Genomic DNA, 13237 nt, shown 5'->3' on the forward strand with positions numbered 1-13237 from the left:
TTTTTCTTATTTTCTAATGCATTATAAAGCCAGAGACAACTTGGTCAAAATCTGATTTTGTAATTTGAGCCGCGTTATATCCCAGACGTAACAAGTTCATTAAGATTTTTACATTTGCATTTAAAAGTTAAACAAAATTTTAGTATTTGCATGTTAAAATGAGTTGAGAACCACGTTTTCTTCTTTTTAGTTCAGGTATGTGGTGGATTCTGTAGCCAAATTTTATTGCTCAGAGGGCTCTGAACCAATATTGTCAAAATTAACAGCTGATGTTAATAAAAAGGGGAACTGTGATGTTTGCTAAATGGTCTTGACAGTATGAGCTATGTAAAATGCTTTCACACTGACAAACCTGATTTCCTTCTGTGATGAAATAGCTGGTTCTTCAGATGAGGGGGTAGCAACAGATGTTTTTCTGCCTGATGTGAACAAGGCCTTGGACTTGTCTCCCATAGTATCCTTATAAACAAATTCATTAAATAGTCCGCTTATCCAGGCAATATAATAAGGTGGCTGAACTGTGCTTGTGCTTAGTAGTACAATGTGCAGATGGCTACTTGCGACATCCTGTCAAGGCTTGACACTGGAGCAAGTACTCTCTAACTTCTTTATTGGTGAACTGGATGAGGGGACAGCGCATCCTCAGCACATTTGCAGATGATACCGAATTGATGGGAGCAGTCAGTACAGGGGAGGTCAGGGAGACTGTTGAGAGGGACCTCAACAGCCTGGGAGAATGTGCTGACACGTAGTTCAGCTAAGGTGAGCACAGAGCCCTTTGTGCGGGAGGGAGTAGCCCCATGGACCAGTAGAGGCTGGAGAGCAGCCCAGTTGTCCTTCTGAACAGCCAGCAGTGTGCCCTTGCAGCAGAGCACCAGCTACACCCTCAGCTGTGCTAGCAGGAGTGTGGCCAGCAGGTTGAGGGAGATTAACCCCTTTATTCAATACCCGTGGTACTAGGTACTGTACTAGGTACTGGGAGGGGGAGGGAAATGGGATGGAGCAGAAATCACGATAAATGGCAGTCAAACACAGAAACAGGTTGCCCGCAAAGACTGTGGGGTCTCTGTCCTTTGGGTTATTCACAGCTCCATTGGACATTACTTTGAACAACTTATTCTAATGCCTTTGAGCAGGGTGTCAGACAACCAAAACTGCTATCTGTTACTCTGAGCTTCTGCCTGTTATAACCCAAAGAACTAAACAGCAGAACTCATCATCTTAGTATGGCAGGCTGAAACCTGCAGCAGTTTGGTTTGCAGTCCGTTAAGCTGCCTCAGGCTTGAGACCAGAGATCCAAGGGGACATGGTTTGGATGCTGGTAGAGAACCTTCCTAGCTATTCCACCTTTGTGTATGTGAGTCCGCTGGCCCAAACTGAAATGAACAGAAGCCTTTTCTGCTTTGGGTGGTGGTGGTTATTCCGTCATCCTCACGAGTTTTATTTCAAAATCACTGTTTCTAGGTATTCATGGGGCAAATAGGAGAACAACTTTCTGACTAATGAGTTTTTGTTGTGTAAATGGTGTATTTAAAATGCATAGTTCATATTTTCTTTTGAAAGATACAATATTTTGAAAATATGACATTGCATATCATACATTCAGGACCATCTAAAAAGCAATATCCTGAAGATACCTGTATTGGCAAGGTGGCAAGAGGGAGGAAATGTAAAACTGTTCCTGAAAGTAGAGAAGTTAAAATAAAGGTTAATACTTTCAAATTTACTTGCTTTAGAAGCTGAACTGTAGAAGTGAATGTCTAAAAAGTAGTTTTTAGTCCTTTAATTATGAATTTCTGAAAAAAAAAAAAGTTACGTGTGTTCCCAGATACGCTCTTCAGGCTTCTTCTGTATTTGGAAACTATGAATGTAAAATGAATCGTATGGTGATAACATAGGGGGAAGTGTCACTCATAACATATATATATATGATCAGAGAATGATTGTATATGGAGTTTAAGTTCCAGTTGTAATGAAACAATAAATTTTAAGGAAAAAAAGGCATGCTTTGAGAACATGTAATTCATATTAAGGAGGTAGTTGTAACCATTAAGAAAGGTAGTCTACTAGTGAGGAATATGAAACTAAAAACTTACATTTGTTCCTCAATTTTGGGTTTGTTTTTTTCCTTTTCCTAAACAGACTTTGCTGGAATATGCAGAAAAGTGGAAAACCTCAGAAGACCCTCTGCCCCTGTTAGAGGTGTATACAGTGGCTATCCGAAGTTATGTTAAAGCACGACCTTATCTTACCTCTGAGTGTGAAAACGTAGCCTTTGTGCTTGAACGTTTAGCACTGTGAGTATGTTTTGCAGTTACTAAAACCAACCTGCATGGTATTAACTTTTTACTGCCTAAATGCTTTCCTAATCCAGGTCACAATCTATAGAAATTCTGAATAGGTTGGGAATCCCCTTCCTTACTCATGGTAAATGCTGTATGTGAGAGAGAGTATCTTTGGTTGTTGGAAATGGGGCAGTCTTGAGGACTCCTGATCCTAGTACAAGCCAACATCCCTGGCTTGAAGCACTTTGCTACTATCAATCTGTGTGCAGTCTGAAAGTGCATCAGTTTATACAGGCTGTTACAGGGTTGGACTTCAAGGATAAATCCAATTTTTAAAAAACTCAGTGTCTTTTAGAGACTTTGCTTTTACAGTTTCTGCAAGAATGTCCGTGACCGACTTTTCTTTATATATTCAAAGAAAGCAAACTGGTTTGTGAATTTGTCATTTCAAAGAAATAACTATTTGGATACTAGAATAAAGAATTGTTGATTATATATTTTGAAGGCCAAAATTTGCCTGAAATAATGTTCCCATTTGATTTCTAGAAGCTGTATTGAACTTCTACTGTGTCTGCCTCTTGATTTACCTGAAAATAAGTGGGAAGAATTTCAGGCTTTTGTACAGGTAAGTTTGAGTCATGAAATGAAGACTTAATATCTTTTAAGAAGGGTTTGGAAACCTAGGGATATTAAGTGTATAGCATGTCTGAAGACTTGTTTTCTGGTGGCTGGTAAAGATCAAGGCCTTCAGCTGGAAATGCTATGTACTCTGCAGTAATTGCTCGCGGTCATATAATGTGTCTGTCATAGTTCATGTAGAAGCTGTGGAGGAAAAAAAATGTTTTCAGAAACTTGAAAGAAAGCTCACGTCTTAAAAGATACTTGTCTGTTAACACTGTTAGAAATGAAATAACATATAAGTCATTCTTTACTATTTATGGTTGTACATTTGAGACTTATGAATGAGAACTATATCAATACTGCAGGATTGTTAGATACCCCACAGGGCACTAGCTGATTAGAGCTCTGCTTTAAAAGGAGGATGTTGAAACAAGTTCAGCTCCTCAGTATTTATCAGAAATATGTAGTAGAGGGTCCTGCCTACAGTTAAAAAAAAAAAAAGTGGGGGTTAGGGAGAAGGAAAGAATATTTGTGAAAAAGACCAGATATGGTTACCACAGGATTCTCAGCCTAAATAACATAGGAAGATGCAAGGCTGATTTTTAGAGTGAATTTTGACTAGCAGCTGCCTGATGTAAATCAATTCTGAAGGTGCGTGTTTGGTGCCGGGAGGTTTCACAGCCTTCAGAGCAGGTGGAAAAGTAAAAGAAAAGTGAAGAAAGAGGAGCCCTTTGGTTTTATATTTTAAAGGACCAGTGTTAGTTGTGCATTGCTACTTAAGCCACCGATTTTTGCAGGTATTTAGTTTGCTCCCAGGCATATGTCTGCTTCCAGAATTTATCGTAGTATCTAAATGCAGTAGAAGCTATTTTGATTGATTATTAAGACTCCACCCTGCCTTTATCATATTTGCATAGAACCGTGCAGTGAGGTCTTGCAGCTTAAGTATGTCGCCTTTACAAAAATATTTCAGTGTCTCCAGTGCATAAAAATCGGGCTGCTGAAGAGTCTGAAAAGAGTAAGTTTAGGCAGCTGGTGCCAGACCAATGTGTGGACCAGAGAATTTGCTCATCCATTTTTAAAAGGGAGGCCTACTTCAAAATTTAGTTTTAGAAATTTAAGTAGTAGCCATGTGAAATATCAAGGTGAGTTTGGGGCACTCAGTCATTTTGGTTTCTCAGCCTAAATCTTAGGGAACAGAGGTAGAAGTAAAACCTATATAGGATGAATATTAAGATTGTTTTCTTATGCTTTTAACTCTTTATCTGGTAAGAGGTTTTTTGTGATATAAGATGTAAAGGAGTATAAAAGGCACATACTTGTAATATCTTTTTTAACAATATTTTGTTTTGTTTCAGGTGGCTCATAAAAACTTGATGGAAAATGGCAGCCGGGAACTGCACATTTTAACGACACTTACACAAGAGAAGGGAGTGTGGAAGAATCCAGTGTTGTGTGGTATTCTTTCCCAGGAACAGTTAGATCCAGATAAAGGTAAAATTTTAAAATTATTATTGGGATAAAATATGCCTCATTTTTATAATACATTGAAATATTATTCTGATGTATGGAAGTCTTTCACTGAATATAGTTTATAGGCTGTCTTGTGGCATTTTCTGAATTATTAAGACAGTATGTTCCTAGCAATATACAAAGAATTTAATGTTGGTATTTTGTATAAAACGTGATCGTACCTGGACATCTCTTGCTGTTTTCTTTATTAGCTATGTGAAGGGAGATCACATACAGGCGATTTTACAATGCGGTAAGTTCAGTACTGGTATACAAAAGTTATTTGACATAAAACGAAAAAGAAAAAAAAATACTTTTTAAATGAGAATGGCATTTACTCAGTTATGAAATGCAAAGAGCGCCATTAGCAAAGATTCATTTAGACCAGAGTTCTGAGAATGGCTAACAGCATTTGCATAGGGAAGAGTATATGATCAACAGAGGCTTACAATGATATTTTCCTGATGTGTCCTTTCCGTTGTTAATGATTTGCAATTCAGAACCAGTATCCTTGTGTTAATAAGTCTCAGCTGTTTTTTTATACTTTGCCTAATTGGTTTTACAATCTGTATGAACTGTCACACCTAAGTATCTGTGGCAGAGTTACACAGTTCTCACATCAAGTAGTTTCTTTTATTGTTTGTCTCCTTTTAGCTGGATGCGTGCTTATTTCCTGTGATATTCTGTATTTATTAAAAAGTAAACTATTCTCATGTCTTTTAATGAACGCATTATAAGACTTGATTCGTTAGACTGCTGTCATATCCCATCTCTCTTCTGTAGTGTCTGTTCCATACTGTCTTTTAGCTTTACTGTTCCATTCCTCATATGGGGGGACCAAAGGTTTATTCAGCAGTCAACATATAGATGAACTGATTTTCTGCTGCATTCTGCATTCGTTTCGTAATATTTCCTAACATTAGACTAGCTTCTCGATTGAGCATTGAACCAATGTTTTCTTAAAACTGTTTGGTTTAGTCCAGATTTCTCTCTTGAGGAGTAGTACCTGTTTCAGTGTCAGGATTTTCACCTAATTCACAGCCTGTTTTTCTGTACGTACAGTTAGGATTGCATTTTTTCCAATGAAAATCACTTTGGGGTTTTTAGCAATGTTTTAATTTTGTCTGTTATGCCACATGGAGTGCAGTCCTATTCACTCTTTTACTGTTGGCATGTTTTTACTACCCTGGTTTTATCAGCATGCTTTGTTGCCTTGTTCTCTACCCATCTTTTCCAAATATTTATAAAAATGCTGGACAGCAGACCTCCTGGTACAGATCCTCAGGGAACCCACTGAGAGTTTGTTTTCTTTTTTTTTCCTTTTTTCTTTTAACTGATAATTTATCTGTGTAAGGATCTTCTTTTTATTACCAAAATAGGTGGGTATCTTTAGGGGTTTTGAGGGATTTCTTGTAATGCTTTAGAAAATTAGTTGGATCTCTTTTATTCATATTATCACAACTCCCTCAGATAAGTCCAGTAAATGTATAATGTGATTTATTGTTTTTTTACAAAAGTTGTGCTTACTCTTCCACAAGATTTACATTTTGCCACTTCTTTTAATAATTTATTATGCTTCTAATACAGATTTTTGGATTGGTTTGCAGTTCTCAGAGTCCCCCAGAGCACTCTTTTAGTAGCTTCGTATTAACCACCTTTTTAGTCCTCTTAACAGTAAGGTAGTTTGAGAGAGGTTTAATTAATATTTTACTTGCCTTATATTTGAGTTTTTTTACTAACTCCATTATGAATCTGTTTTTGATGACTATTCGTTTTATCAGAGTCTTCCTGCGAATTTTTTAATGGATGTTTCAGGATTCTGTTTACTCCTGAATGCTGTTTACTCAAAGATGCTTCAGCCTTGGACTTAACTGGCTGACTTCTTTTACAGTTACTACTTGTATTAGTGGCAAATTGTCATACTATGTATCAATACTTTTGTTAACCCACTTGACAAACTGTTCTCTAGCTGTTGTCATCCTCTGTAATACTGCATTGCTTTGCGTCATCTTCTTGCTAATTTGAAGGATATTTTAGTAATTTGAGGGATATTTTAGTAATACCAAAACTCCATTGCCCAGAAAGCTGGCTACTGCTTACCTCTTCCAGCGGACAACTGTCTGTCAGCAGTCTTCAGCCGTAACTCCAGTATAACAGTCTGTGGAATATCTGTAAAATTTGCTTACAGGATTTTGGGTTTGTTCTTAATGTAGCCTTTACTATTTGCTATTTCAGAAGTTCCCAAGTATTTAAGTAGTCTTCTTGTTACACTGGGATGTTATAATTTGGCAGATTTGATCAACTCAGCCTTTGAGTAATGGTTAGTGTAAACATTTATCTGTTGGTGGTGAAACAACTAGTTGAGACTGGAGATGTTTTTCCTAATATCATCTTCTTAAGTTTCTGTGGTTGTATTAGTTTCAATTGATTGTTGATGTTTATTTTCTTTTATTTCGGTCTTGGTAGTCTCACTTATGACCTATTCAGGATAATTATAACCTATTCAGAATCTTTGATGTAACCAGATAGCTGCTGAATTTTAGGTCAGTGATTATCTCTTCTTGAAGGCCTCTGTTATTGACTACTGAAGGTTGGTTTGCCTTTTTGCATCTCCTGTAGGAAGCACAACTAGGTGCCTGTTTCATCTCGGAGTCAGATCCTTTTGAATTTTTCTGTTTTCAAGTTGTACAAACTCAGGACATAATGTGAGGGACAAGTTCATTTTCTCTGACCGCACAGCGCAGCTGGCTTGTTCTGATTACAGCCAAGCAAATGCAAGCTTGTCTGAACTGGACTACTCGCTTGCTCTCCTAGCTTTGGGAATGGACTGTTGCATGAGTTCCATCTAAATATGAGCAGGAAGTACTCACTTCCTAAGATGTTAGGGAGACTGTTCTCTGAGTGCCATGTCATTAAATAATTGCTTTACTCCTGACGGCCTTGGGTACAGTTCAGTTTTCTGATGAATGTATGTCTGTAAGGATTCATGCACTAAGGAGCTCAAAGCAAGTAGATGATGGATACCCAGTTGTTCAAAGTGCTGACAAGAACAGCATGCCTGTCACTGGTTGCTTTGATGCTGATGGGTATCACTGCATTACTACAAGTTGTTCATAAAATACATACTATAAAATAGTAAAAGCTGTCTTGAACGGTACTGCAGGAACTATATACATAGAGTAGATACAGATTTTTGTGTGTGTGTGAACATATAAAAATCTTTTAACACTGGAAACCTTTTCCAGCCACTTGATTTGTTTCCTGCTTGGGTGGCAAACATGGGCATTGCCCTGGAATTTTAGCCCATCTCTGACCACAAGTGTTGGGAAACCTTTCTTAAGTTACCAGATTCTGTGGAATAGAGGTCACCAAACAAGAGAATCTCCTCTTGGGGACTATTGTAGTCCTGATACCCCATTTGAGTTGTTTCTGAAGAAAATTTATCTCTCTCCCTCTGCAAGTGGAACATCATTGTCATTTGGAGCTGTGCTTCTGGCCACAGTGCTAGTCTGTTTTATGTGGAGGACTAGCCTGGAAATGGGAATTTGGATTCCTAATGAGCTGAGGAATAAATTTTTTCTTATTATTGACTGATGACTCCAAAAAGAATTTATTTGCAGAAACTGAATTGTCAGCAGGGTCTTTGGATGTCATTTGTGGGCCCACTAAGTGGACATCTGGAGTTGGTAGCACTACTCATGGCCACCATCTGAAGGATTTCCTGAGATAAACTCCTACTGAGTTTCCTGAATCTGTTTGGTATTGTCATGAATCAATCTATAGTCAATTTGAAGAATGCCCAGGCAATCTTTCACTCTCTCAGAGCAGTTTGGTGCCAAAAAGTCGGGATCATTCCCCCAGTTCCACATATCTTGTTATTTCTTGCTTCTGTCCCTTGCCTATGTCTTTACCCAAGAGGACCCACAATTATGCGACTAGGCCTGCAACTTCTTGATTCAAATTCTGGTTTCTCAATAGTATTATCTCTTCAAAGTGAGCTCAGGAGCTGGAAACTACTTGCTTGTTTATGTGAATTTTACTCTTTTCCCACCTAAACCTGTCCTCTGTGTCTTTAAAGAATGTCTGTCAAACTTTTACTTTTGGCTATGTAGTACCATGGACACTTTAGCCATAACAGATCATCCAAAGTTACATGATCCGATCAGGTCGTGAGGATAGCAAAGTACCAATCTCTCAAATAATATTTCAGAGATCCCTTATGAGCACGTTGGTAACACTCTCTGCTGTGAAGCACTGTTCAGGCAGTTTCAGTCAACCTCAAATAGTGGGAACAACTAGTCTCAGTACCAAAGAAAGAAAGAAATTTGGAAAGATATCCTAGATGTGAAAATAAAATAGTCTTATCCACATCATTAAATTCAAGATGGCAGTATTAGCTGTGATCACTGACTAGTCTGAAAGTAAATGGTTCACCTGCTTTAACACTCAGCAACTGTTTTTGTATTGCTATTAGACATTGCATTACATTTGTGTGTTGACTGGACCTGATACTACTTCAGGTTTCAGCTGCATGGGTACTTTTTTCTTGAGATTACATATGGTGAATAAGAAGCAATTGTGTTTGGAGAGAGGAATTTTCAGTGTTTCCCTGCTTCATTAATTGGTTAGGGACGGAAACCTTAATAAGATAGTCTTAATTCTTCACTTGATAGTGGGTCTTTTGTCTTATTGGCCTCCTCCTGAGCTACCAGATAGCTTAATTTGAAATCAGGACTGATTTGATCTTGAATTGAAGATGATCTGAATTCATGTTTCTTGAAGTTGTGTGGCTAATCTGGTTGGCCTTATTGTTTGGTGTACCAAAGACTGAAAGTTGAAGTATGCCTAAATGGTTTGGGTTATGTGGTAGCCTAAGCAATGGCAAAACACTCTACTACTGCACTTCCACCTTCAGTTTCTGTCAGTGTGGCTTGTGTTCTTCAGCATGAACCTATTTTTCCATCTTCAAGATTGTTGTTTTCTTGTAGTGATGGCGAAATCCTTCAAAGCTGTCATTGGTATTTCCTCAGCTGACACTGAGGGTGGGTGGAGGAACTGTCTAGAGGAAAAGGATCTGAGATAACCCACCAAAAAGCCAGGCTGCTGCTGCTGCTTTTTAAAAACCGATTCTGGTTATCCTTAGAGATTTTAAACCTGGATGTCAAGAAGTTTAAACATGTGGTAGGCAAACTTCTGAAGTATGTCCCACTGAAGAGAGGTTCAAGGATACAACCATCGCTATTCAGAGGTTATCAAGGTGGATAACAGGCAGGATAGATTTAAACAGCCAGCTTGGAACTATTCTCAGTGATCAGAGCGTCTGCCACCAGAAGTGAAATGATACCAGCAGCGTCACTTTTTTTAAAAAAAAAAAAAGAGAGAAAAAAAGTAGTATTTGCATCCTGGGTATATCTGAAGCAGCCACCTGGAACTTCTTTTACCCTTTCACCAGACAATATGCCATCATAGAAGCATCCAGGATTGGTGTTGCATTCAGCAGAATTGTGCTGAGATGTTGTTTGCATGAAGGATTCTGAAACCCAGCTCCAGGTAAATATGAAAGTATTGAGTACAGTTCAGAGTCACCCACAGTGTGAACGCACATGTGGACTAACACTTGAAGATGACTGAAGAGGTTACTCACTAGTAACTGGAGTTCTTTGAGATGGATAGTCCACATGTACATTCACCTCCTGCCTTCATCTTCCTCAGCCAGAAGCAAGGCTGAGAAGAAAAAAAGGTCTGTGGTAGATTAATCTATACCTACCCAAGAATTGGCGAAGGGTAGAGTTTAGTAGGCTTATGAGAGCTTTCAGTAAGGCAAAAATTCTATGCTTTGAGCTCTACAAGTCCTCCAGTCAGCTAAAACATGACATACATGTGGACTGTCCACTGTAGAGAACTTACTACTACAGAACTGTGCTCGTGGCTTATTCATGCTCTTGTGTGCTACTAATCTATGGATTATCTTTTCTTTTTCTTAATTTGAGTATGGTATAAGCATTACCTGTAATAAAAGTTCATAGTAGTTCTTGTGGACTTGACATAGAATCACTTGGTAGTATGACCTGAGATGCCAGCTATGGGATTTAAGGGAATAACAGGGAAACTGTCTAGAAGGCTAGATTTCGGTATCTCCAAGTTTATTTGCCAGTTAGTAGATCATAGTACCGTCTGTCAGATGTCACCTGCTTGTCTTCTTTTCTCTCATGTTCTGTAATTTTACATGAATTCTGCACATGCCTTGCACAAAGATAAGTTTGTTAATTTTAATGAATGGTGGAGCATTGCACAAAAATGACACTTAGTAATTCTCCCAAGAATCATTCTATTGATGAACTATATCATTCTCATCAAATACTTCAGGTTTTGTGCGCATAGAGGTTAACTGACTTGTGCCTCAAACCATTTTTAATGAAGTTATATTTGTTATGGTAAACTAACAGTTTGTCTACAATAACCTCTGAAATCGACCTTGCACTATAAAATATGCTTATAAAATGTTAAAAAAAAAAAAAACACCAAAAAAAACCCCAACACCCAAATCTTATCCTTAAGACACTTCCCCACCATAGACTTGCTCCTGCAACCTTGGCACCGCTTTTTGTCTCAACGTCGTACATAGTTCAGTTACGAAATAAATGTAATTAAAACTTGTGTTTTGAATGAGCTTTCAAATGTTAACTGTAATAATTATAATCACTTGGATTAGAAAAAAAGCTGTAAGAGCTAATATGTAGCTTTAACCCTGAGGTCTTCGTATATCTTGTTGACAAGATAACAGAAAATGTTCTGATGCTTATGCAGGGTAGGCTGTCTGAAGCAGTAAACACTAAAGGAAGGGGATTACTGAGGACTAGCAGATAGAACACAGCCTCTGAAATATTGAATGCAGTAATTATAATAATAAACCACAGTGAAATGTCTTGGGTTACCAATATAGCTTGAAGTCTAAGGTCTTCCTGTATCTTGTTACAGAAATAAGGCAAAATGTTCCAGTGTTACTCCAGGCAGACTAGCTGGGGTAAGCTCTGTGGGTGAAAGGATTACTGGTAGCTGGTAGGAGGAAGAGCAAGGCTAGCACTATTGAACATAATTAATCACTGGGTCATTTGTGGGTTGGCAAGAGTATGAACGTTTTTTATAAGGCATTGGTAATGACATTAAAGGAACATTTATTCTGCTGCTTAAAAGGCAAATGTCCTCTAATAAACACAAAAATAGGTACCATCTGCCATTTGTATGTTAGTGCACTCCAGTTTTCCTTTGTTCCTACATGAATAAAAATCTAGTCATATCTTTGTTGACATGGAAAGAGAAAGAACGAACTCATATTTGGCTGAATGTTCTTACACATCAGTGAGCCATCGCTGATCATTTGTAATAGTGTACAAAGATCGTGAACAAATAACTAACAACTTGATTGAAATGATAATTCAACCATAAATCTGAAAATGCATGGAAGATAATGATGGGGTCTAACAGGCCTGATTTCTGCAAAAGGCAGTATTTTCTGCCATAAAATTCTGTGCACTAAAACAGCAAAAAAGAAAACGGTTGACCTAATTTTGATTGCAAGATGGGCTTTTAGTAATATCCTGTATAAGTGGCTAAAAGAAGGAGAAATTGTGAGATAAAATGAGACAGTCATGAATCAAAAACTAACTAGGATGGGGGGAAGCAAAGAATAAAGCAGGATGATCTTTTTTCTTTTCAGTAAACCTCATGTTTGGTGTACTAACACTCCAAATACTAGAGAGGTAGTTAATTTTGCAGATGCTGAAATTAATTATTTCATCAAGACCAAACAGAGCTTTGACAGTCAAGGAAATATAAATTAGGTGAACAGGAAACATGATTCAAGTGAAATTCAAAGCAAGTAAATTATGAGGAATATAATGAATGTTTCTACCAAGATGTGTCAGAAAGTGAGTGCTGCAAATGCCCAGAAGGTTTCAGGAAGGGTTGATCAAAAAATCTCATTTAGAGAAAGATTATACCCTAACATTGAAAGAATATAATGAATCTGCTGTTTTTCAGGAAAGAATGGAAACAAAAACCAGTAGAGAATTCTGCTTTTAAAAGATGAGGGAATGTGTCATAAAATTAAGATGTGGGTAATTGAAAATCAAAAAGATTTTTCATGCAGTATGTGACTAACTTGTGAAAACAGTTGTCTAAGGGAGGGGTTTGTGTCAAAAGAATTAAACAAAATTGCTTGTCTCTGTCTGTCTAGTTTTAATAACTATAAATATTTTGGAGGTAGTACTAAACCTCGTGCTTCAAAGCTGAAGTAATTTTGATCTTGAAGATCTGGATGAGACCTGAGATGTATACGTAAGAGTAGGAAGATTACCCTGTGCTCCCCTTTTCTGTAGGATTCTCGCACCTTCCACTGAAGCACCTAGAGTTGGGCTGTTAGCAGAGACAGAAGAGTTTAACTCTGGTAGCAGCGTGTCTACGGAATATAGTTGAATAAAACACAGGCATTCCTGTGTCTTTGAGTTTTAAACTATACACAGTCAAGTGTACACAAGACAAGCCTCTTTTTTTGTAGGAAACTTACTTGGCTGAAAGGCTTTTAAAGGAGTTTGACTGCATTTTATGGATGTGTAATACAAAATATTCAATACTAATACGAAGAACCTCAGATGCTTCTACACATGTTGCTTTCATCCTTCCATAGCAAGGTCTTTAAAAGGCAACTATTAGCAAAAGCATAGCACAGACACATAAAGAAGGATGTGAGAGAAGTGGTTTTGTGTCATTCATCTTACTGTAGAGCTATAATTAAATGGTATCTAAATATTTTAATATTT

At 37.7% G+C, this 13237-nt stretch overlaps 1 protein-coding gene across 1 annotated transcript in view; it reads left to right on the forward strand.

Moving 5' to 3' along the window:
* ZNF292 (zinc finger protein 292) overlaps positions 1 to 13237 on the forward strand; it is a 55287-nt gene that overhangs the window by 27597 nt on the left and 14453 nt on the right. The window contains exons 2-4 of the mRNA XM_075087230.1: positions 2143 to 2297; positions 2832 to 2910; positions 4265 to 4400. Coding sequence (XP_074943331.1) covers positions 2143 to 2297; positions 2832 to 2910; positions 4265 to 4400 — 370 coding nt within the window. The remainder of the gene's footprint in view (positions 1 to 2142; positions 2298 to 2831; positions 2911 to 4264; positions 4401 to 13237) is intronic.

Source organism: Phalacrocorax aristotelis, chromosome 3 (genome assembly GCF_949628215.1).
Source record: "Phalacrocorax aristotelis chromosome 3, bGulAri2.1, whole genome shotgun sequence".
NCBI classification, from domain to species: domain Eukaryota; kingdom Metazoa; phylum Chordata; class Aves; order Suliformes; family Phalacrocoracidae; genus Phalacrocorax; species Phalacrocorax aristotelis.